The sequence below is a fragment of the Penicilliopsis zonata genome, assembly GCF_001890105.1.
Source record: "Penicilliopsis zonata CBS 506.65 unplaced genomic scaffold ASPZOscaffold_13, whole genome shotgun sequence".
Classification (NCBI taxonomy): domain Eukaryota; kingdom Fungi; phylum Ascomycota; class Eurotiomycetes; order Eurotiales; family Aspergillaceae; genus Penicilliopsis; species Penicilliopsis zonata.
Genome location: NW_019208922.1, coordinates 355,125 through 377,402, shown reverse-complemented (window position 1 = coordinate 377,402; position 22,278 = coordinate 355,125). Strand labels below are relative to the sequence as shown.

The following is a 22,278-nucleotide window of genomic DNA, read 5'->3' as shown; positions in this document are numbered from 1 at the left end:
TCCCCTCGGTGGCTTCATCGTCATCTCATCATTTATATTCTTTCTCTTTCTCTTTTCTTTCTCTTTTCTGTCTCTTAACACACACACACACACACTCTCTCTCTCTCCCCCTCTCCCTCTCTCTCCCTCTCTCTCTCTCTCTCTCCCCCCCCTCTCTCTACCACAATGGCTTCATCTATCCCTGAAGAGGCCATTGATGACACCGAGTTCCACGAGGAGCACAATGGCCACCACCAGGACTCGGTTCATCGCCGTCTGCGCGCAAACTCCACCATCATGCAATTCCAGAAGATCCTCGTCGCCAATCGCGGCGAGATCCCCATCCGTATCTTCCGTACCGCCCACGAACTCTCCCTCCAGACCGTCGCCGTCTACTCCCACGAAGACCGGCTGTCCATGCACCGACAGAAGGCCGACGAGGCCTATATGATCGGCCACCGTGGCCAATATACCCCCGTCGGGGCCTACCTGGCGGGCGACGAGATCATCCGCATCGCCCAGCAGCACGGCGTCCACCTCATCCACCCGGGCTATGGCTTCCTGTCCGAGAACGCCGAGTTCGCTCGCAACGTCGAAAAGGCCGGCATCGTCTTCGTCGGTCCCACCCCGGACACCATCGATGCTCTCGGTGACAAGGTCTCCGCTCGCCAGCTGGCCATCAAGTGCAACGTCCCCGTCGTCCCGGGAACCCCGGGCCCCGTCGAGCGCTACGAGGAGGTCAAGGCCTTCACCGATGAGTATGGCTTCCCCATCATCATCAAGGCCGCCTTTGGCGGTGGTGGCCGTGGCATGCGTGTCGTCCGTGACCAGGCCGAACTGCGTGATGCCTTTGAGCGTGCCACCTCCGAGGCTCGCTCTGCCTTTGGCAACGGCACCGTCTTTGTCGAGCGCTTCCTCGACCGCCCCAAGCACATCGAGGTCCAGCTGCTGGGCGACAATCACGGCAACGTCGTCCACCTCTACGAGCGCGACTGCTCCGTCCAGCGCCGCCACCAGAAGGTCGTCGAGATCGCCCCGGCCAAGGACCTGCCCGTCGACGTCCGCGACCGCATCCTCGCCGACGCCGTCCGCCTGGCCCGCTCCGTCAACTACCGCAACGCCGGCACCGCCGAGTTCCTCGTCGACCAGCAGAACCGCTACTACTTCATCGAGATCAACCCCCGGATCCAGGTCGAGCACACCATCACCGAGGAGATCACGGGAATCGACATCGTCGCCGCCCAGATCCAGATCGCCGCCGGCGCCACCCTCGAGCAGCTCGGCCTCACCCAGGACCGCATCTCCACCCGCGGCTTCGCCATCCAGTGCCGCATCACCACCGAGGACCCCGCCAAGGGCTTCTCCCCGGACACCGGCAAGATCGAGGTCTACCGGTCCGCCGGTGGCAACGGCGTGCGTCTCGACGGCGGTAACGGCTTCGCCGGCGCCATCATCACCCCGCACTACGACTCCATGCTGGTCAAGTGCAGCTGCCGCGGCTCCACCTACGAGATCGTCCGCCGCAAGATGCTGCGTGCCCTCGTCGAGTTCCGCATCCGCGGCGTCAAGACCAACATCCCCTTCCTCGCCTCCCTGCTCTCCCACCCCACTTTCATCGACGGCACCTGCTGGACCACCTTCATCGACGATACCCCGGAGCTGTTCGCCCTGATCGGCAGCCAGAACCGGGCCCAGAAGCTGCTCGCCTACCTCGGTGACGTCGCCGTCAACGGCAGCAGCATCAAGGGTCAGGTCGGCGAGCCCAAGTTCAAGGGCGAGATCATCAAACCCATCCTCACCGACTCCGCCACGGGCAAACCCCTCGACGTCTCCACCCCGTGCACCACGGGATGGAAGCAGATCATCGACCGCGAGGGTCCCGTCGCCTTTGCCCGCGCCGTCCGCGCCAACAAGGGCTGCCTCATCATGGATACCACCTGGCGCGACGCCCACCAGTCCCTGCTGGCCACCCGGGTACGCACCATCGACATGGTCAACATCGGCCACGAGACCAGCTACGCCCTCAGCAACGCCTACAGTCTGGAGTGCTGGGGTGGCGCCACCTTTGACGTCGCCATGCGCTTCCTCTACGAGGACCCCTGGGACCGTCTGCGCAAGCTGCGCAAGGCCGTGCCCAACATCCCCTTCCAGATGCTGCTGCGCGGCGCCAACGGGGTCGCCTACTCCTCCCTGCCCGACAACGCCATCTACCACTTCTGCAAGCAGGCCAAACGCTACGGTGTCGACATCTTCCGCGTCTTCGACGCCCTCAACGACGTCGACCAGCTCGAGGTCGGCATCAAGGCCGTCCAGGCCGCCGGCGGTGTCGTCGAGGCCACCATCTGCTACAGCGGTGACATGCTCAACCCCAAGAAGAAGTACAACCTCGCCTACTACCTGTCGCTGGTCGAGAAGGTCGTCGCCCTCGGCACCCACGTCCTGGGCATCAAGGATATGGCCGGTGTGCTCAAGCCCCAGGCCGCCCGCCTGCTCATCGGCGCCATCCGCGAACGCTACCCGGACCTGCCCATCCACGTGCACACCCACGACTCGGCAGGCACGGGTGTGGCCTCCATGATCGCCTGCGCCCAGGCGGGCGCCGACGCCGTCGACGCCGCCACCGACAGTCTGTCGGGCATGACCTCGCAGCCCAGCATCGGCGCCATCCTGGCCTCGCTCCAGGGCACCGAGTACGACCCCAAGCTGGACCTCGCCCACGTCCGCGCCCTCGACGCCTACTGGGCCCAGCTGCGCCTGCTGTACTCGCCCTTCGAGGCCGGCCTCACCGGCCCGGACCCGGAGGTCTACGAGCACGAGATCCCCGGCGGCCAGCTGACCAACCTGATCTTCCAGGCCCACCAGCTGGGTCTGGGCAAGCAGTGGGCCGAGACCAAGAAGGCCTACGAGGCCGCCAACGACCTGCTAGGCGACATCGTCAAGGTCACCCCGACCTCCAAGGTGGTCGGCGACCTGGCCCAGTTCATGGTCTCCAACAAGCTCTCCGAGGAGGACGTGGTGGCCCGCGCGGCCGAGCTCGATTTCCCGGCCTCGGTGCTCGAGTTCCTCGAGGGCCTCATGGGCCAGCCCTACGGCGGATTCCCCGAACCCCTGCGGTCCCGCGCCCTGCGGAACCGGCGCAAACTGGACCAGCGGCCCGGTCTGTTCCTCGAACCGCTCGATCTCGCTTCCATCAAGAACTCCATCCGCGAGCAATTCGGCACCGCCACCGAATGCGACGTCGCCAGTTACGCAATGTACCCCAAGGTGTTTGAAGATTACCGCAAGTTCGTCAGCAAGTTCGGCGATCTCTCCGTCCTCCCCACCCGTTACTTCCTCTCCCGCCCGGAGATCGGCGAGGAGTTCCACGTCGAGCTCGAAAAGGGTAAAGTCCTTATCCTCAAGTTGCTCGCTATCGGACCCCTCTCCGAACAGACCGGCCAGCGCGAAGTCTTCTACGAGGTCAACGGCGAGGTCCGCCAGGTCAGCGTCGAGGATAAGAAGGCTTCCGTCGAGAACACCGCCCGCGTCAAGGCAGACGTCGGTGATAGCAGCCAGGTCGGCGCCCCCATGAGCGGTGTCGTCGTCGAGATCCGTGTCCATGAGGGCTCCGATGTCAAGAAGGGTGATCCTGTTGCTGTCCTTAGTGCTATGAAGATGGTATGTCCCTTTTCTACCCTTTCCTACCTCTATTATATGTATATGCTGACTGTCTAGGAAATGGTCATTTCCGCCCCTCACAGCGGCAAGGTGTCCGGTCTGCTCGTCAAGGAAGGCGACTCGGTCGACGGACAAGATTTGATCTGCAAGATTGTTAAGGCTTAAATGATTGATGATAGTTAATGATTTGTACAAGAATATCCTATTGAGTAGAGTATCATTCTACAAGTGCGTAGTTATAGTCTAGGTCTAACGCTCGATAAAGCAGTCCACACCCGCATGGCATCCTCCCACAGCTCGTCCTCCCAAATATCGACCCTTCCATCACTTCGCAGCCGGCGAAGCTGTCGATGACCACTAGTCCCCCATGTCGCACGAATATCCTCCCCGCGAACGAACCGTACCAACGGACCAATCAACGCCTCGCTGATCGTTTTCTTTTCCTGCTCGGAGATGGAAAACCCATTCCCCCAGAACCAGATGTACTGGTCTGTGGAGTGCGTGACCCCGTATTCGGGCGGGTATACCTCGTCCACGCAGCGCAGGCGGTACTCGATTCGATACCGGTGGAGTAGGTGGGAGGCGCCCGCGCGGGCGAGAGAAGCGACCAGCCCGCGCTGCACGGTGTGCACTTGCATGTCGGCGTAGATGCGGCCGAACCCTTGGCTCCTCCAGTCGGCACAGAGCGGGGGCAGCCTGTTATCCGGGTAGTAGAGGGGTATGAGTTTGTCGACATTTTCGGCTGGGTAGTCTGCTAGTAGGCGTTCGCGGAGGGCGGGCAGCGAGTCCGCCCGCGGCGGGAACCAGAGGGCATACAGGGCGTGTTCGTCGCGACATTCGCCCAGGAGGAGGCGGATGTTGCGGGCGGCAAGGGCGCGGCCGAACTCGCCGCTGTTAAGGGTGGCGAACAGGCCCCGCGACACAAAGCACGAGTCTGTCGCCGGCCGGAACTGGTGCAGGGGAATGCTTGCGGCGGCGGCGAGGAGCTTTTTCGCGGGGATGCTCCGGAGCTGTGCCATCTTCTCTGTTGGGGTGAGATGGACAGGGATCTCGAGCGCGGAGACCAGCTGGTCGAACTGCTTTTGGGTTTCTGGGAGTGATTTCGGCTGCATCCCGGGGCCGTTTGACCAGATACAGGCCTGCTTGATGATAGCCTGCGATTCAGGGAGGCGCACCTCGTACGCTATTTGGTAGAAGACAGAGTAGGCTCCTGTCTGAATGTCAGCAATGCCCCATCGTATTATTTTGGTTTTCATACCCGCTGAATATCCGGCCAAAGTGACGTTGTCTGGATTCCCTCCGAAGAGGCTGATGTTCTCCTTGATCCATTCTAAGGCTAACCGTTGGTCCCAAAAGCCAAAGTTGCCCACCGTCTCTCCTGCAGCAGATGCATCATCCTGTACTTCGGCTGAATACAGGAATCCAAACACGTTCAGGCGATATGCAGGCATCACCATCACACATTTGAACTCGGTTTCGCCCAGTAGTGAGGAGACAGATACCGTATTCGGGGTGCCAAATTGCAACCATCCGCCATCTAATCGTTAGTACATATATCGAGGGAGATGGAAAACAGTGCAAAAAGGAAAAGCCATATACATACGGATAAAGACAAAGACAGGCCAGCCTGGATTGTTAGCAAATGCAATGTAACAAAATTGGAAGAGTAGCCCTTACCCTCTTTTGGAGGCTCTCCAATTGGCACCCAGACATTGCATTGGAAGCAATCCTCGTTCCATCGGCTTTCATCTGCAGGACCTCGGAATCCCGGTTGGGGACAGACGCTGGCCCCTTCCTCACAGAGGCCCGGTTGGTCCTTTGTTCCGTAAGTGAAGGTCGAGGGCAATGCATGAGCTCTCCTCCAGCGGCTGGCTGGAGCTAGCGCATAACGCACTCCTCCGTAGAAATGGCAGAGCGGGGTCCCCGTTTGCTTGGAGGAGATCGTGGCGCCTTGTATGTACCCACGGTGGGAGAGGGACAGCACGTGGGGGTGCCGGCAGGTACTCATGGCTGTTTAAATGATCTGGGGTCCGAAATATGAAGTGTGATGTGTAGTGAGGAGGATGCCTTCAGGATCATAGTTAGCTATGAGCTATTGTTAGATACAGTAGAAACACACTGGCGGAGCCACATTTGAAGCCGGACTTAAATAAGCAATTGATATCGGATGATATCGACTTATCAAGCTTCTTTATGAAGCGATCGGCCTATCTGGTATTGCCGCGGTTAATGTTCGGCAGTGGAAGTAGTTCTATTCTTATCAGCACTCGGAAAGTAGCACTCTCATGATAGCAGTACCTCCTTAATTTGACACTGCTATTCCAAAAGGGCAGGTTGTGAGAACACGTCGCAGACCCAACTGGAAGAATCGGTTCCGTTAGGATTCCAGCCGGCCCTCATCGAAGAACTCGCTGTCTATGCCTTGGTCAACTCGACGTCGTGCATACACCGAACATGATATCTCGGTCTTTGTGATAGGCCACAATGACTCTTGGTACTAGTCGATGAGACTCTCTAGTCGAGGTAGCCAAAGGGCAGCTTTATGATCGACAATTAACCGTTCTTATACAGAAATCATGCAATCTTCTGTTAGCTAGTTTCTGAAGTGCAAGGCATAAGTACTGACCATAGGCGTGGGGATTAGCCAATTCATTGATGGAGAGTTGATACAGCTATTATGCACAGTCATCGCTTTGACCTGTATCAGTCAGCTTTGATAAATAATATGGCATAATACTACCGCAGGGATTCGTTCGTTACTTTGAGCTTCCCCGCATTCGTGGAGAGTGATGGTTACGTCAGGGATCCAGGATCCAGCACCAAATTCCACGCATCGACGGATTGGGAGACTCTGGGCATTCCCACGAGCCTGAAACTTCACAGCCATGGATAAGTGCTCGTATCCCATAGGAGGAGTCCTCCTTGTCAGGTGGTCCGCGAGAATCTGGACTGGACAGCAGTGATTCTCGGTTGTCCCCCCAATCACCAGAACTCCCCAAAGAGACGCACTTTCGTCCGATTTGCAACGAGCAATGGTTGTTTGCCACTTGATTCCGCTGATTGAACGTCAGAGATGGTGGGGGGATCTGCGTAATGAAACGTGAGCCCTTCATATATACTCGCAGACAGCTCTCTCCGGACCAACCGACCTGTTCTGTATCCCATCCAAGAAATCACGAGCAAATAATCATCTGGGTAAGTCAGTACTCTGCACCTTTTGGGACATTGATACCTCCTTCTGAGCGCGTTTTTCCCCTGGGTCTTTGTATGAGGGTGTATCAAGACGAGTTGTGTGTGTCTCCTTCGAGAAAGGGCCCCGGCTCACATGACGTCCTCGACTTGCCAGTTACTGGCAAAAGGCTCTGTGCCAACACCACATCCCACTATCCCTCACTGGCAGTGATTTAAGCCTTTGGAATGCTTTCCAAATCCTTTTTAAAGAGGCCTTTAGTCTTGAGAGTGGTACACTGACCTATCGAGCAGCCTATTTACCTTTCTGTGAACAAGAAGACTCGTTCACTTGACAACATGACTGACGACTCCCGTCGACACTGGCACGGCGATATCGGAAACCGCCATGAGCACCAGAATGCCTGGGTGCGAGGCGGTATCATGCAGAATATCTTGCGTCCGGTGTGGGCTCCAAATGAACCCGAGAAGGACCGCCGAGTACGAATCCCCCTTCTTTACCTTGTTACCCTGCCACCAGTATCTTCCAGTTTAGTAGATAGTATGAATGACTGATATTTTCTAGGGCTCTGATTCCTCAACCATGTCTGCCGTGTCTTCTGCCTCTGCTGCCAATGAGAGCAGCAACAGCCCCCCAAGCGTTGCGGACAAGAGAAGACGCTCCAGCGTCCATGGCTCGGGCCCTCTCTTCCAGAATCTCTCGAATCAGAAGCGTAACTCCACTGATGCTGACGCTGCATCGCGCAGAGCCAGTTTCATGGAGCAGTCGGAGAAAGGCGGCATGCTTTCCAAGTGGTGGGAGGGCTATACTAGAGGTCATTAACTCGTACGTGAACTCTCACCTGTAGCGGAAGGGAGATGAATTCCACAGGTAAATTGCAGAATTGGGATTTGAGCATATTTATTCAATAATGGAGTTCTGTCGGACATAATTTGATTTTGGTTTCATGTCCACCATTTGGGAAATTCATGAATCGAGACTGCTGTACCTACGTTGAGGATATGACAATTATGTTGAATAGTACTGTCACTTGGTTATAATCTATTCCTTGAAAATAGACTAGTGTATGTAGACCATAGGCCTATAGTAAGTCTGAAAGAAATGATTCTTGAGTCTCTCCCACAGTGAGAGTGATGAGATTGATGCTCGAAACAAGATCTTCGACATACACTATCCAGAAAGCTAAACTGCCTATCCCCCTGCAAGCGAATATCGATTGGCAAGGATTAATGCTTGCAACTGCAAAGTGAGGTCGAAACTACGTATCTACAGGACCTCCGAGTGACGGCTACTATATATGTCGATGGGCTGGGCAGATAGGACCTCAACTTACCTTCCATAGCCCAAGGGTGCTGGGTCAGAGACCTCTTCTACGACCAAGGCGAGAAATGAATCTCAGAGCCAGCATGATCTGTTCTTAGATCCAGCTAGCAGCCGAGACTCAAGGCCACAAAAATAGGGTCTCGTTGAAGAGAATCCCATAGGAACCAGTAGCCCAGTGAGCCGAAGCACAGAGAGCACTCAGATGGGTAGCGTGGCCTCGCAGAGAGGACCCAGCAGCCGCATCATGGTTCATGACTTTTCAAGCAATGGTTATGCGGAAACAACACCTTATGTGAAGCCTTCATTGTGAAAAGTAGATGCATTTTCTGAACAAAAAAATATTTGTAGGTTTTGATATCTCTCTAGCATGCCCTAGTCGCATTGCCGTGGTAGAAAAGCAGAACGAGACAGAAATACAGAGTCGATGTCTGCCTTTGGAAGATTTTTTTCGTTCGATCTCATCGTAACGCGAACCCAACCTTTTCCCCGCTAAAGACTCAAAGTTTGTTTGTTGGAAAGAAGAGGTGTTCACCTGACGATGCCGTCGAAGCGGTTCTTGAACCACTTGATGGTCTCGGTCTGGTTGATCTTGTGGTTGGTACCGATGCTGGACTTGCAGCGGCGGCGCTTAGCAACACGCTCACCAGGGCGGGTCCTGTAGAGAGAATCGTTGTCAGTTCTAGATCATTTGGCAACCAAATATCCTTGGGGAAGAGGGGTGGGGGGGGGCTTTTTGCTTCTTGCTCTGCCCTCTTCCATGGAAAAATAATGGTCGGTTACTTACATGCAGCAGTAGAAGTCCATGCCGTAGATACCAATACCGGGGTCGTACTTGATACCCAGATCGATGTGCTCGCTGATACCGAAGCCGAAGTTACCGGTCTCGGAGAAGTTCTTCTTGCGGAGCTCGTACTCCTTGACCTTGAGACCACGCTCGAGGATCTCCTCAGCCTTGGGGCCACGGACGGTAACGTGGACGGCGATCTTCTCGTTACGACGGATACCGAAGGTACGGACGGTGTAGCGGGCCTTGCCTATAATTCGGAGGAAGAAAAACCTCTGATTAGCTTTGTCCAAACTTTCTTGCACAATTTTTCTTCTTCGCTCTCCTCCCTCAACATCATCGAAATAAAAGATGGCGTCCTTACTGTAGACAGGAGTCTGACCGCTCAGCTGCTCGAGCACCTTAGCAGCACGAGTAAGTCTGTCACCAGACTCGCCGACACTGATGTTCAGCACGAGCTTCTGGATGCGCAGCTCGCGCATGGGGTTTGCGCTCTTGTCCTTTCCGTCCGACTGTGAAGAAAAAGCCATATTAGATATTTGCTTTCGACTTCTCGATAAATCTTCTCAATAGAACTGCAGGGTGGCATACCATGGCGAATCCTTTGGCGTGATCTGGTCGACTTGATGGATTAGTATCGAGAAATCAAAAGAGCGGTTGTGCAAAAGGATGTGTGGGTTGGAAGTGGAAGCGAGAGCCCTTAGCGGCTTGGCGCGTCGGTTGGCGCTAAGCGCAGAGCCGCGCCCGCTATCAGAGTTGGTTGCAAACCGCAGGCGCGCCTCACCAGAAGAGCTCCTCGCAATCCCCACACCCTCTCGATCAGACGCAGTGCTGGTTCAGAGGTGCGAGCGAGGAAAAGGGACAGAGAGATCTGTCTGTTGATTGTTGCATTTTTTGGTCATACTCTCGAAGTCGCATTCGTGCGCAACTTCAAACGCCATGGCGAACAAACAGGGCAAGATGGTAAGTGACGGTCGTTCCAGTGACGTTTTCGGAGCTCGATCTCATGCCTGGTGATATAGAAGCTAACGAGTCTTTCTAGCAAAACCTCGTGCGTATATTCCCGTGTTGTCGAGACCTGATCGCGCCTCTTACTGATTAATTAGATTAACTACCGGATGCGAGTCACCCTCAACGATGGCCGACAGATGACCGGTCAGATGCTTGCTTTCGACAAGGTAAATATCATCGCAGCTGTTGGGGACTGTGATACTTTAACCATGTTTGCCCAATCATATGCTGATTGAAAACTTTAGCACATGAACCTCGTCCTTGCCGATACCGAAGAATTCCGTCGTGTGAAGAGGAAATCCAAGCCGGCTGCTGGCCCTGCGAATGCCCCCTTGGTGGAGGCCGAGGAAAAGAGAACCCTCGGACTTACAATTGTGCGCGGTACTCAGGTCGTTTCTTGCTCGGTTGACGGGCCTCCTCCCGCCGATCCCTCCGCTCGATTGGGAACCGCCGGCCCCGGTGCTGCGGCTGCAGCAGCCACCCTTGCGGCTGGTCCTGGAATCAGCAAGCCTGCTGGCCGTGGTCTGCCAGTTGGGCTTGGAGGCCCTGCAGCGGGTGTTGGAGGACCCCCGCCTCCGCCTGGCGGATTCGGAGGTTTCCCTCCTGGCGGCTTCCCTGGAGCACCTCCGGGCTTTGGTGGTCGCGGAGGCGCACCTGGTGGACCTGGTGGACCTCGTAAGTTTTTCATTTGATGCTTTTTTTCATCTTAGTGTCTCCAAGAACGATCAGGTCTGACATTTCTGTTACTAGCTGGATTTGCTCCGCCTCCAGGTTTCGCACCCCAGGGTGGACCTCGTAAGTACACCCTTCGCCATGGATGATGACTAAGGTACAAGTACTAATTGCTCTATACAGCTGGTGGCTTCCAGCCCCCACCAGGCTTCCAGCCTCCTGGGCAAGGCCGCGGATATCCTCCCCCCGGATTTGGAGGAAGATGATGGAGCATATGACGCTCAAAGAAAGAGACAACACGATTCTATCCATAATTCTACCTACAGAGGGATGCATAGGCGATTTAAGACTCCCTCTCATTATACAAGCCAACAAACAAATGGGGTAGAACAAAACGCAAAATCTACCTAGCAATGGCGTTGCGGCGCGTGCGGATGGCGGTCAAGTCCTCCAAGAGACATCACAATGGTATTTGAAAACCGAAAGAATAGCAATAGATACCACATTACCATAATTACTAGCAAACCCATATGTATGACTTGTTATTCTTCACTTTGCCAATGCCAATAGTAAACTACCTATTGTATGGCTCCGAAGTAATTGTTCAATTAATTCAAAATTGGACGGAGAACACGTGACCGCTATCCGTTATTGATCAGTCATAGGCTCATAGCAGCTTTGGAGCGCGCTCTCAACATTCCTCCCGATAGCCTCCGTGAGAACCTCTCCTCTCTACATCATCTTCTTCCAGACAAAATGGCGGCTGTTATCAAGGCGATTAACGCCAAAATCCGTTCCAACAAGGTCCTGGACTATGTCTGCTCAACACGTGTGTTTTATCCCAACCGAGTACTTTCTTATCCAGTCACCGGCATCGGTCCAGTCATTGCGAGCTTGAGATCTTGCAGTGGAAAGGGTCGACAGTGACTGGGCCAAATCTAAACTCCTCAACCCTCTATGAAGCAGTAAAATGTTGAAGACTAATTCTTCATCTGCGTATAGATTTCTGGGGCCCTGTCTCAAACTTCGGCATCCCCATCGCTGCCGTGATGGATACCCAGAAGGATCCTGAGATGTACGTTAACGAATCCTCACCATCGCATGTGTTGAATCCTCTGAACCCCCTCTGCCTCTGGATGTGCTACCTTCCACCCGAATGAGGGCACGACGAGTTTTTCCGATACAGATATCTGTGACGATCCCTTTGCTTACCATTATCTTGAATACTGATAGTATCTCCGGACAAATGACCGGCGCCCTGATCATCTACGCCGGTACTTTCATGCGCTACGCTCTCGCTGTTACGCCGAGGAACTACCTTCTTTTTGCCTGCCACGCCATCAACTTCACTGCGCAGACGACCCAAGGATACCGGTATCTGGCTTACTGGAAGTACGTCTGCTACACCTCTTTATCTAGACCCTACCCTTTTTTTTCATTTGATAAGTTGGAAACGGTCGTTATCTCGGGGTTGATTGATACTGACATGCTTTCTTTGCTAGGTGGGGAGGACGGGAAGCCAAGCTCGCCGCCCAGGCTGCGGAGGAGGGCAAAGCGGCTGCTCAAGCATAGATGTGTGCTCGAACTTGGTTATAGTCATATCTACACCCCTGTATACCAGCCAATGTGGGAAAATAGTAATCGAAACATCGCGTGTCACAATCTCTGGAATATATAGTATATTTCGAAGATAAGTGGGTGAGTCCTTGCGCAAGGCGTATCTGTAAGGGGTGGAAATGAGATTCATCACTTATCATTTCACATCCTCGGGTCATGTTGATTGAAACTACTAGACAGGTAGTGTGTTATTTCTATTTTCTTTTTCGTTTTCGGGTATCCTTGATATATGAATATTCCTGAATGTGCTATGTATTAAGTAGACTTCAATTTCAGGATTACCATTTATATCCAATTGATTCCAATCTGCTGAGAAACTAGTACATCACAATTTCAACCTCTGGAGCATATACATTCTATTGCTCTATTCCATAAAAGACAAGTAGGAAAACATATACCAGGATAGACAAGAAGGACAGAATAACAGGTTCCGAATATGACGAAACGAGTTTATGATAAGCGGACAGAAAGGGAAGGACGGTGAATCGAAGTACACCCAATGAAGGTTCAAAGCCAATTTCCTCTCTTCTCAGACTAGTAAGAATCGCAGTATCCCGGAGGCTTGGTGTTGTCTCCGCCAACCCAATTGGTGATGGTCAATGTGGTGGTGTAAATACAAGAGATTACACCAAAAACAGCGAGGGCAATGTCCGCAATCTGCTGCTTTCTAGACTGGGCACATGCTTTGAGATGGAGCAAAGGCTTTAAATATGATGTTAGAATCGAGAGCCAATAGATAAAACGGGATGAGATTTATTATATAGAAAGGACTTACCGGGTAAACATAGACGAGCGGAACGCAGGCGAAGCTTCCTACCAGGGAGACAAACTTGTCCAAATCTTCTGCTCCTCCCCAAGCAACAAAGGCGCAGAGCATGACGAGGAAAAAGCGGAAACAGTTCTTCTTCCACTTGATGCCAGGGTTGTACTTGCCGCTGCGTGTGAAGAGCTCATTCTCCATGATCCGAATGGCGGGGAAGAGCTGTAGCGGAGTGCTGAGCAGGATGGCCAGAGAGTAGAGGAACTGGACTGCGTTGACAAATTTGTCGTCCTGGGGGAGGTTCAAGAGGATGACGGTCTTGGTCGCAGAACCGTAGGCAGCATAGCTGAGGGCGCCGGCGGAGAGGAAGATGACTGTGATGATGACCATTACAAATGCAAGGACAGCGGGAAACTTCTGTGGGTGCTTCATCGATTCCTGAATAGGAATAATCAGACCGATTCCCTCAAAAGTGAAGATAGCTGTTCCGATAAAGAGTGTCCAGTCCGAAGGATTGAATGATTTGACGTCTGAAATACCACCTAGATCAACAATGGTGCTGATGTCGTAGTAATAGAGATAGATCAAGCCGAGCATAATGAACGCGTCGGCAATGAGAGCGGTAAACCCGAGTTTGCTGATATCCCGGATGAGAGACAGAGGGAGGAAGATGATCAGCTGGATCAGGACCATAAACTTGATGTCGATGAAGGATTTGCACTTGCTCACAGCAAGGACAAAGGCCTGCAGATTTTCCGATGTGAAGACGATATAAGCCGAGACAAATCCAAGCTGACTCAGGACAATAGACCCAAGGATAATTATGCGCATGTATTTTCCAAAAAGAATACCACCCATATCACCGAAGGAGGCCTCGATCCTCGTTCGAACACTCACGAGCTGAATGAAGCAATAGTAACTTAAGATGGACACAAAAAGAAGAACGAGGGTGCTGAACAGCATGCCTCCATTCAGAAAGGCCCTCGGCAGAAACAGTACACCTGTCCCGACAAATGACTTGAGCAGTAGGAGAGCAGCCCCGGTTGTTGTATTTGTTCCCGTGCCTCCACGCGGCTTAGGCTTACGCTTTTTGCGGCCAGGAGTTTCCGGACGTAGTAGAGCAGACTCCTCACTCACTTCACGGCTTTCGCCCTCGTCATAGGTATCGGACGAAAAGTATTCATCGGGCCCCAGCACCTCATCATCTTCCTCGAGCTGCTCGCCTGCGAAATGGCCGTAGAGCGTCAAAAACTCAAGGAAGCTGGTGGTAGGTAGGTGTGGTTGAGTTGGCATCGGATTCCTCGAGCCATTGGCACTGGGGTGAGGACTGCCAGCGGTTCGTCTAATATAGTCTCGACGGAAACCACCAGGAACTCTGATGGTATTGATGTCCATTGTTTGACTTTCTGGCTGTGGCCGACTGATGCTGAAGCTTTTACTCCGCAGAGGTTTCCGCCCCGAGGCCTCGGCCTCCGCATCCTCGGCCCATCGGTAGACCTGCCTCGTGATGTCGCCCCCCTGAAGTTGCAAGCTCGAAAACTCGTCGTCCGCAAGGCTGGGTTCAACATCAGCCGAAGCAGTGGGGTCAAGACCATCAGTCACATTCTGTGGCTGAACCAAATGCCGTTTCACAATCTCAGGATCCTCATACGGGCCAACACTCGAATATTCAGAGCCCTCCCTTCCTCCCTTGTTATCGAACGACCCATAAATCGACCCAACCGGCTTGTCCAAGTGCGACAGCATCGCAGGAGAGTCGGCCCGTCTTGGCGGCGTTCCAAACCTGGGCGGAGAGCGACCGAGGTTGTCCTGAAGAGCGGAAGCAATCATGGAATTTCCAGGACCTGGCAGAGACGACGGATTATCGACTCTACGCAGGTCCTGCCCGGATCCTGCTCCTGATCCCGGTATCGAGTGACTTGGAGGAGCTAGGCCCTGTCTCGACGTGAAAGAGGTGCCGGTGTTCGACGGTGAAGGTATCGGTGAAGCCAGACGAGCAATTGAGGCTCGTCTTGAATATGAATCTGCGGCTGGTGACCCTGACCGTCCCAGAGAGGTCGCTATCGGCACCGCCAAAGAAGCCTGGGAGGACGATCCTTCCCCATTGTCCGCCATTTTATTCCCCTGTTCTGCTCTTTACTCAGATCCCGAAAAGCGAATAGCGATATCCAAGCCAAGCTCCTGTAGATGCGAGGTGGGCTTATTCTAGCAGTCTTCCCTGGTTCAGGATAGACCGACCGACTGACTGATAGCGATCAATTGGAGGCTCGCTTGATCAAGGCAGGATCGAGACTCGCGTAAGTATCCACGCAGAGACGATATGTCCGCAGAAGTCAGATAGGATATGTAGAACGTTCTTTCGGCGTTTCAGGGCAAGCGAGAGCGACTCTTCCCCCTGGGAGAAGCGTGATGACCAAAAGGGTGTGCAACTGCCGCCCGAGATGCAACTTGGGAGCGCGAGTCACCTGTATGTTTGCACTGTTTGTCTTGCCCTCGCTTCTGCGGTGAGGTCATCCAACAGGGATTCGTTTGGTTAGCTATACACCTGACCCTGCAACAATTACTGGAATTGGAGCGAACTGACGACACGATGCATCTTGGGGGTTGACAGCTAGACCGCATGTCGTTATTATAGAGCTCCAGGCGCCGGCCATCGTTCTCTGTGTTTGATCCAGGCTGTCGACGCAGTTGCTTAATAAGATAAGCCTGTCTTCACGTTGAGCGGGCAACTCCGCTCTGTCCTACACTTCTTCGAAACGCCCAGTGGCCAGTCTCTAGCGGCGTGGTCAAGTCATTTTTGGATCAATTGGATAGAGAATTTCGGATTCGAAACATTATGAGGTGCTATTGACAAACAGTCAGACATGATGGACGAACGGGGTATTGGCACCTCGTCGCCTGTTCCTCGAAAACGACCCAACTTCTCCGCGCGAACAGCGGCGGAAGATGTTGCTAGGTTGGCACCGAGCGAGTCGCCGGATGCATCCCCAGAGCGAAAGCACAGGTCATTGCGTCAAGGTTCTGCTGCATCAGATCAGCCTTACGAGCCGGCGGCGTCCGCATCCCAGACGTCTTATCGCCATGATCCCCTACCGTTACCGTCGAGTTTCTGGGGCCGAGTGTCTCGTTGGTTACACAATCGTGGTGAGCGTGATAGTCAGGGACGATGTCAAGGTGACATGCAACCACACTCGTCACTAGACACTGCGCTCGCTCGAGAATCGAACTATGGCAAAAGAGACAGGAATAGGCACAAGCACCAGTCGGTTGATGACAGTGGCAAATTGGGGACATTCTCGGGCGTTTTTGTGCCCACCACTTTGAACGTCCTGAGTATTCTGATGTTCCTGAGATTTGGGTTTATTCTGGGCCAGGGGGGAGTGCTGGGAATGATGGGTGAGGCTTATCTTACGATTGCTTATATTTGGCGGCCATGGCAAATTGCTGATTACCAACTCAGGATTACTCATTGTCTCATATGCCATCAATTTGGTGACAACGATGTCTCTTTCGGCAATTGCTACCAATGGTACTGTGAGAGGAGGCGGAGCCTACTATTTGATATCTCGATCTCTTGGACCGGAGTTCGGTGGCTCTATCGGCATGGTCTTTTACCTGGGCTATGTTTTCAATACAGGCATGAATGCTGTTGGCCTAGTTGACTGTTTTACCCAGAACTTCGGTACCGAAACTGGAACCTGGGCGAATTTTCTCGAGGAGGGGTTCTGGTGGCAATACCTCTGGAGCACTATCATCTTGATCATCTGTACCGGGATCTGCTTGGCTGGTAGCTCCATTTTTGCGCGGGCCAGCAATGGTTTGCTGGTAATTCTCCTTATTGCAACCTTCAGCATCCCATTCTCTGCATTGTTTATGAGACCTTTCAGCATTCCACGTCTGGGTGTGGAGTTTACCGGAGTCCGTCTCCAGACATTTATGCAGAACCTCAAACCAAAGCTTACAAAAGGGGCTGCTGGAAGTCAAGTTCATGGAAGGGAAAACTTTCAAGACCTTTTCGGAATTCTTTTCCCTGCCACGGGTGGCATTTTTGCGTAAGTCCTGCTGATTTGCATTGTCTTCACACAGAACACATCGCTTATAAACAGATAGTGGTGCGAGTATGTCCGGAGATCTGAAGAATCCGAGTAAATCCATTCCTAAGGGTACACTCTCCGGCTTAGCTTTAACCTTTGTGACTTATACCCTGGTGATTTTCGCAATGGCTGCCTCAATTACCAGGGAGTCGTTCTATAATAATCTGAATGTCATTCAAGTTGTGAGTTTGGCATCTAGCATAGACTCGTAAAACAGCAGACTGATCACCCCCAGGCCAATTTGTCAGGTACGATTGTGCTTCTAGGAGAATTTGCCTCGACATTCTTCTCAGCCCTTATGGGAGTCATTGGATCAGCCAAACTGCTCCAAGCAATCGCTCGAGACAATCTTCTTCCGGGGTTAGAGATCTTTGGCAGAGGCACGCGGAAAAGTGATGAGCCTGTCAATGCAATTATAATCACCTTCGTTGTTGCCCAATTGACGATGCTCTTTGATATCAATCGAATTGCGTCTTTTGTTACGATGACTTATCTCATGACCTTTTTGGTGACCAATCTCGCCTGTTTTCTTCTCAAGATCGGATCGGCCCCCAATTTTCGACCGTCATTTCATTATTTCAATTGGCAAACTGCTGCTGCTGGCACCCTCATCAGCGGACTCAGCATGTTCTTCGTGGACGGCCTGTATGCAACAGGCTGCGTTGGGATACTAGTTATGATATTCCTCCTGATACACTACACTTCGCCCCCGAAGTCTTGGGGCGATGTCAGCCAAAGCCTGATCTACCATCAAGTGCGGAAGTATTTACTTCGACTGCGGCAGGAGCACGTGAAATTCTGGCGCCCGCAGATTCTACTGTTTGTGAACGATTTTGAAACGCAGTACAAAATGGTATCTTTCTGCAACTCCCTGAAGAAAGGTGCGCTGTTTGTTCTAGGCCATGTCATCGTGACAGATGATTTTTCCGGTGCAGTCCCGGAGGCGCGTCGCAAGCAGATCTCTTGGACGAAAATAATCGAGTATTCTAAGATCAAGGCCTTTGTGAATCTGGCCGTGTCGCCAAGTGTTGAATGGGGTGTGCGAAATATCGTCTTGAATTCAGGGCTTGGAGGAATGCGGCCAAATATTGTTGTAATCGACCAATATCGAAAGGCCCAGAATATTGCTGGGACCTGGCAAGGGGGTTTTCACGGACGCGATTCGAGAAGCCGGCGGCTCTCGTCTCAATGGTCAGCAGGGTTCGAGGACTCGCAGGAGACCGGTCCAAGCCATTCAGAAATGAATTGCAAGAGCTATGTTACGATTCTGGAAGACCTCCTTTTCAAGTTGCGCATCAATGTTGCTGTCGCCAAAGGATTCGAAGATTTGGTGCTCCCAGGTTCTGAAAACCAACACACGAAGAAATACATCGACCTGTGGCCCATTCAGATGTCCGCAGAATTCGGCGATGACAATGCCAGCAAGCAGAGTGTGCTGACAACAAATTTCGACACCTACACTTTGATCTTACAGCTAGGTTGTATTCTCCACACCGTACCCTCCTGGAGAAAGGTGTACACCTTACGCGTGGCAGTCTTTGTGGAGTATGAAACGGATGTCGACGATGAACGTGGACGCGTTGAAGCATTACTTGAGAAGTTGCGGATTGAGGCGGAAGTGGTAGTTTTCTGGCTTGCCTGCGGCGAATTGAAAGCCTACAAGATCATCGTCAATGGAGACACAACGGGAATGGATGCAGATGCACTGGCCATGGTCGATACGGCGTTGAAAGGAGAGAGCTGGTGGCAAGACACCAAGAAATTTAGGGAGAACACCCACCGAGATTCGCAGAGCGAAGATAGAGGCAGGGCTGCCAAACTGCGGGCGGCCATGTTGGACTGGCAAGGCTCCACAAGCGAAGGCAGCGTGATGCGACTCAACAGCCCCCGGATCGGCGGTTTGAGAAAGCTGCTGCGGTCTCCGAAACGCCGGCGATCTGTTTCTAGCTACCGGACTCTCGGAGGAGTGAATCTTGGCATGCAAACACATCGTCTGCTGGATGCATTGGTCGACTATGATGCAACCGATCGCACAAGCAGCTCCTCTAGCAGCGACAGCGAGTTTGATCCTTACATAAGTGAAAATGATTATGAAGACGATGACGATGACGATGAAGAAAACTATGGCAACGATTACCACAATGGCGGCAGTGGACGGCCTGGACAACAAGGCCAGGGTAACCTCTCGCTCTCGAACGAGAGGCTCAATTCAACCACCACCACCATTCCAGCTATTGTTACACCGGATGAGGGCACGTCCCCAAAGACCAACTTGACCGCCGACCGGCCTTCAATCGCACGGTCACCATCAAGCAACCGCTTCAGCTCCGCCCCAATCCCCGAGGCGCGAGTCAATTTGGAGGAAGAGTCTGGGCCGTCCATCATGTTCGCACCTAGCCCCTCATCGTCACCCCCCAGCAGGCATCATTCCATTTATCAGCACCGCTCACATTCCGGAGGCCTCGGAAGTGGTGCCAAACCCCCTGCAAGTGGTTACCCTGGCCATGCTGCGCTGCCACTTTCGTTCAATGATCTACCCAGCCGCGCACAACATTTGATTCTGAACGAGCTGATGGTCAAGCACAGCAGTGAGACTGCGGTTGCCTTCACAACCTTGCCGCCGCCATTGCAAGGCACCTCCCAGAGCGAGGAGCTGAGCGAGTCCTATCTCAGCGATTTGGAGGTGCTGTGGCAAGGCCTGCCGCCGTGTCTGCTAGTCCACAGCAACAGTATGACGGTGACGATGAACCTGTAACGAGCGACGACGAGTGTTTTTTTTTTTTTTTCTTTTACAGCAGCAGCAACAGCAGCAGTAGACAGTGTTTATTGAAGAAAATTCGGGTATTCAAATAAATGTCCCCATGATACGAGTACAGCCATAACAGAGAGTGAGTTATAACAGGGTACCCTAGTTAAAGCCCTTGGAAGTCAGACTACGGAGTAGGAACGGTCATGTGAGGGTCCGTCTTGATTAGGAAAGGGGGGTAATTTCAAGGTCGGGTTTCTTTTCGATACGCCTGGTTTACTATTTCCGCAGCGCTGATTGGCCCGATATCAAAACCACCCGAAACAACGAAACAGCGGCCCCGGCCCCCAGTAAAGTACTAACCTGATCTTCCTTCCCTATTATTCTTCGCGCCAGGTAGAATTGTTATTCTTCTGTGGCAGTGTGTCCTCATCCCACCCCTCCTTCCGCCCTTTCTATTTGGATTTTCGAAGGGGAATTCTGTTCCAACGGCATCTGGACCCCGCAATGCATGGTGTTTCCTTGCTGTGACCCTTGATACCGCCACATTTCCTTTGTCTCCAACCGCTGGGAGAGAGAGTCCGTCCCCCTCTCCTGATCGCAATTGACGACCCGCACCCGCGCCTGCTGTCATGCAGAACGGCCGCGGTCGTAGAAAGAACGGCAGTCTGAAGCTCTCGAAAAACAAATCCCCACGTCCGCCGGTATCTCAATCGTTTGCCCAAAGCTCTGACGGTGAGATTCCCGTCCGCCCCAAGGTCTCGATGGCTCCCGTCGCTCTTGCGAACGACCCCTTCACTCATGAGATCTCCACCCCTGCCACTACTACCACCACCGCCGCTACGAACCCCCTGACGACGAACGGAGTCCATACAACGAAGAAGTTGATGGCGCGGAAGCAGTCATCGCCCATGGCGCCGACATTTATGGTGTCGGCGCCGGGCAAGGTCATCGTGTTTGGAGAACACGCCGTGGTGCACGGCAAGGCAGCCATGGCCGCAGCCATTTCTCTACGATCATACCTCTTGGTGACCACGCTATCGAAATCCCAGCGAACGGTGACGCTAAACTTTCGAGACATTGGGCTGGATCATACCTGGGACATTGACGAACTGCCATGGAACGTTTTCCAGCAACCATCCAAAAAAAAGTTCTACTACGATCTTGTTACCAGTCTTGATCCGGAACTTTTTGAATCCATTCAGCCTCACCTTGAATCAGTGGGGAAGGGTATCCCCGAAGAGCAGCGCAAGATCCAGCAACGATCGGCCTCGGCTTTCCTATACCTCTTCCTATCGCTCGGCTCACCGCAGAGTCCCGGCGCCATCTACACCCTCCGATCTACCATTCCTGTCAGCGCGGGTTTAGGGAGCAGTGCGACCGTCTGTGTGTGTATCAGCACAGCGCTGCTGCTCCAAATCCGCACCCTTGCTGGCCCTCACCCGGACCAACCTCCCGAGGAGTCAGAGGTGCAGATCGAGCGCATTAACCGTTGGGCGTTTGTTGGAGAAATGTGCATGCATGGGAACCCCAGTGGTGTGGATAATACGGTCTCCGCGGGCGGCAAGGCAGTGGTGTTCCGCCGAACGGATTACTCGAAGCCGCCCGTCGTCACTCGGCTTCCAAACTTCCCAGAGTTACGTCTCCTTCTAGTCAACACGCGACAATCACGGTCTACGGCAGTTGAGGTTGCTAAAGTTGGCACACTGAAGAAGGAACATCCCAGGGTGACCGAGACTATTCTTAATGCCATTGATGACGTCTCGGTGTCGGCACAAGAACTTGTTGAGTCTCTCGGCAACGGTGAGTGTTCGAAGGAGACACTTGAGCATCTTGGCACCCTCATTCGCCTGAACCACGGCCTCTTGGTCTCCTTGGGTGTTTCGCATCCCCGTCTGGAGCGGATTCGGGAGCTGGTCGATCATGCCAACATCGGCTGGACGAAGCTCACAGGCGCTGGAGGCGGCGGTTGCGCGATCACGCTCCTACGACCCGACATCAAGGAGGAGGCGGTGCGGGAGCTGGAGCAAAAGTTGACTGATGAAGGATATGCTAAGTACGAGACCACCCTTGGTGGCGACGGTGTCGGAGTCCTTTGGCCCGCGGTACTCCGCAACGGTTCCGATGAGGAGGGAGGCGAAGAGATCGACCAGCAGAAATTTGAAAATGCCGACGGACCGGAGGGCATTGAACGGTTGGTCGGTGTTGGGGTTCAGGAGAAACGCGAAGGTTGGAAGTTCTGGAAACGAACGGCCCCCTAACCTTGGGATCTCGATATGGAGACACACACACACGCGCGCGCGCGCACACACACACACACACACACACACCTTATACTCACCGAGTCATCTTCTTGGCTCTGCTCGCCGCTCTGGATTAGACCATCTGCCATGCATAATATCAATCTCAGTCGATAGAGAATGACTTGTTGGTGCAGAAGATGAC

At 53.3% G+C, this 22,278-nt stretch overlaps 9 protein-coding genes across 9 annotated transcripts; 6 read left to right on the top strand and 3 right to left on the bottom strand.

The window, feature by feature from the left end:
* Nucleotides 1-78: 78 nt before the first annotated feature.
* Nucleotides 79-3,983, top strand: ASPZODRAFT_708694 (hypothetical protein). The gene is made up of 4 exons (XM_022729704.1): nucleotides 79-2,964; nucleotides 3,013-3,636; nucleotides 3,694-3,825; nucleotides 3,902-3,983. Exons 1-3 carry the CDS (start codon nucleotides 166-168, stop codon nucleotides 3,799-3,801), a joined length of 3,531 nt encoding a protein of 1,176 aa, XP_022579169.1. The 5' UTR covers nucleotides 79-165; the 3' UTR covers nucleotides 3,802-3,825; nucleotides 3,902-3,983.
* Nucleotides 3,873-5,644, bottom strand: ASPZODRAFT_144619 (hypothetical protein; the record flags this gene model as incomplete). The annotated part of the gene is made up of 3 exons (XM_022725023.1): nucleotides 3,873-5,173; nucleotides 5,240-5,263; nucleotides 5,314-5,644. The coding sequence occupies 3 exons, from the start codon at nucleotides 5,642-5,644 to the stop codon at nucleotides 3,873-3,875; spliced, it is 1,656 nt and encodes a 551-aa protein (XP_022579168.1).
* Nucleotides 5,645-7,164: 1,520 nt separating this feature from the next.
* ASPZODRAFT_144618 (hypothetical protein) lies at nucleotides 7,165-7,648 on the top strand (the record flags this gene model as incomplete). Its single annotated transcript, XM_022725022.1, has 2 exons — nucleotides 7,165-7,305; nucleotides 7,391-7,648. 2 exons carry the CDS (start codon nucleotides 7,165-7,167, stop codon nucleotides 7,646-7,648), a joined length of 399 nt encoding a protein of 132 aa, XP_022579167.1.
* Nucleotides 7,649-8,454: 806 nt separating this feature from the next.
* Nucleotides 8,455-9,424, bottom strand: ASPZODRAFT_134738 (hypothetical protein). The gene is made up of 3 exons (XM_022723617.1): nucleotides 9,298-9,424; nucleotides 8,934-9,183; nucleotides 8,455-8,804 (listed from the first exon to the last, which is right to left on the bottom strand). Exons 1-3 carry the CDS (start codon nucleotides 9,413-9,415, stop codon nucleotides 8,678-8,680), a joined length of 495 nt encoding a protein of 164 aa, XP_022579166.1. The 5' UTR covers nucleotides 9,416-9,424; the 3' UTR covers nucleotides 8,455-8,677.
* A 274-nt stretch (nucleotides 9,425-9,698) lies between these two features.
* Nucleotides 9,699-11,146, top strand: ASPZODRAFT_134737 (hypothetical protein). Its single transcript, XM_022723616.1, has 6 exons — nucleotides 9,699-9,896; nucleotides 9,976-9,984; nucleotides 10,040-10,111; nucleotides 10,190-10,619; nucleotides 10,695-10,739; nucleotides 10,800-11,146. The coding sequence occupies exons 1-6, from the start codon at nucleotides 9,873-9,875 to the stop codon at nucleotides 10,880-10,882; spliced, it is 663 nt and encodes a 220-aa protein (XP_022579165.1). The 5' UTR covers nucleotides 9,699-9,872; the 3' UTR covers nucleotides 10,883-11,146.
* Nucleotides 11,147-11,372: 226 nt separating this feature from the next.
* Nucleotides 11,373-12,012, top strand: ASPZODRAFT_42623 (hypothetical protein; the record flags this gene model as incomplete). Its single annotated transcript, XM_022728331.1, has 3 exons — nucleotides 11,373-11,445; nucleotides 11,619-11,691; nucleotides 11,850-12,012. Coding segments are annotated over 3 exons (309 nt in total), but the record flags the coding sequence as incomplete, so codon positions are not given.
* A 518-nt stretch (nucleotides 12,013-12,530) lies between these two features.
* On the bottom strand, nucleotides 12,531-15,217 carry ASPZODRAFT_707603 (hypothetical protein). The gene is made up of 3 exons (XM_022729699.1): nucleotides 14,397-15,217; nucleotides 13,009-14,345; nucleotides 12,531-12,935 (listed from the first exon to the last, which is right to left on the bottom strand). The coding sequence occupies exons 1-3, from the start codon at nucleotides 15,106-15,108 to the stop codon at nucleotides 12,768-12,770; spliced, it is 2,217 nt and encodes a 738-aa protein (XP_022579163.1). The 5' UTR covers nucleotides 15,109-15,217; the 3' UTR covers nucleotides 12,531-12,767.
* Nucleotides 15,218-15,546: 329 nt separating this feature from the next.
* ASPZODRAFT_134732 (hypothetical protein) lies at nucleotides 15,547-19,858 on the top strand. The gene is made up of 4 exons (XM_022723615.1): nucleotides 15,547-16,389; nucleotides 16,454-17,045; nucleotides 17,104-17,269; nucleotides 17,323-19,858. Exons 1-4 carry the CDS (start codon nucleotides 15,858-15,860, stop codon nucleotides 19,840-19,842), a joined length of 3,810 nt encoding a protein of 1,269 aa, XP_022579162.1. The 5' UTR covers nucleotides 15,547-15,857; the 3' UTR covers nucleotides 19,843-19,858.
* Nucleotides 19,859-20,465: 607 nt separating this feature from the next.
* On the top strand, nucleotides 20,466-22,094 carry ASPZODRAFT_71011 (hypothetical protein; the record flags this gene model as incomplete). Its single annotated transcript, XM_022729717.1, has 1 exon — nucleotides 20,466-22,094. The coding sequence occupies one exon, from the start codon at nucleotides 20,466-20,468 to the stop codon at nucleotides 22,092-22,094; it is 1,629 nt and encodes a 542-aa protein (XP_022579161.1).
* Between the last annotated feature and the right edge of the window lie 184 nt (nucleotides 22,095-22,278).

Coding starts and splice junctions, on each gene's coding strand:
- ASPZODRAFT_708694 (XM_022729704.1), top strand. CDS start 166: ATGGCTTCATCTATCCCTGAAGAGGCCATTGATGACACCGAGTTCCAC. Junction 2,965..3,012: donor GCGACCTGGCCCAGTTCATG/GTCTCCAACAAG, acceptor CGCGCGGCCGAG/CTCGATTTCCCGGCCTCGGT. Junction 3,637..3,693: donor TCCTTAGTGCTATGAAGATG/GTATGTCCCTTT, acceptor CTGACTGTCTAG/GAAATGGTCATTTCCGCCCC.
- ASPZODRAFT_134738 (XM_022723617.1), bottom strand. CDS start 9,415: ATGCGCGAGCTGCGCATCCAGAAGCTCGTGCTGAACATCAGTGTCGGC. Junction 9,184..9,297: donor CGGTCAGACTCCTGTCTACA/GTAAGGACGCCA, acceptor TCCGAATTATAG/GCAAGGCCCGCTACACCGTC. Junction 8,805..8,933: donor ATGGACTTCTACTGCTGCAT/GTAAGTAACCGA, acceptor TTCTCTCTACAG/GACCCGCCCTGGTGAGCGTG.
- ASPZODRAFT_134737 (XM_022723616.1), top strand. CDS start 9,873: ATGGCGAACAAACAGGGCAAGATG. Junction 10,112..10,189: donor AGATGCTTGCTTTCGACAAG/GTAAATATCATC, acceptor TGAAAACTTTAG/CACATGAACCTCGTCCTTGC. Junction 10,620..10,694: donor TGGTGGACCTGGTGGACCTC/GTAAGTTTTTCA, acceptor TTCTGTTACTAG/CTGGATTTGCTCCGCCTCCA.
- ASPZODRAFT_707603 (XM_022729699.1), bottom strand. CDS start 15,108: ATGGCGGACAATGGGGAAGGATCGTCCTCCCAGGCTTCTTTGGCGGTG. Junction 14,346..14,396: donor CAGTCGGCCACAGCCAGAAA/GTCAAACAATGG, acceptor GTTTCCGTCGAG/ACTATATTAGACGAACCGCT. Junction 12,936..13,008: donor CGCTCGTCTATGTTTACCCG/GTAAGTCCTTTC, acceptor TCATATTTAAAG/CCTTTGCTCCATCTCAAAGC.
- ASPZODRAFT_134732 (XM_022723615.1), top strand. CDS start 15,858: ATGATGGACGAACGGGGTATTGGCACCTCGTCGCCTGTTCCTCGAAAA. Junction 16,390..16,453: donor GGGAGTGCTGGGAATGATGG/GTGAGGCTTATC, acceptor TTACCAACTCAG/GATTACTCATTGTCTCATAT. Junction 17,046..17,103: donor GCCACGGGTGGCATTTTTGC/GTAAGTCCTGCT, acceptor ATAAACAGATAG/TGGTGCGAGTATGTCCGGAG.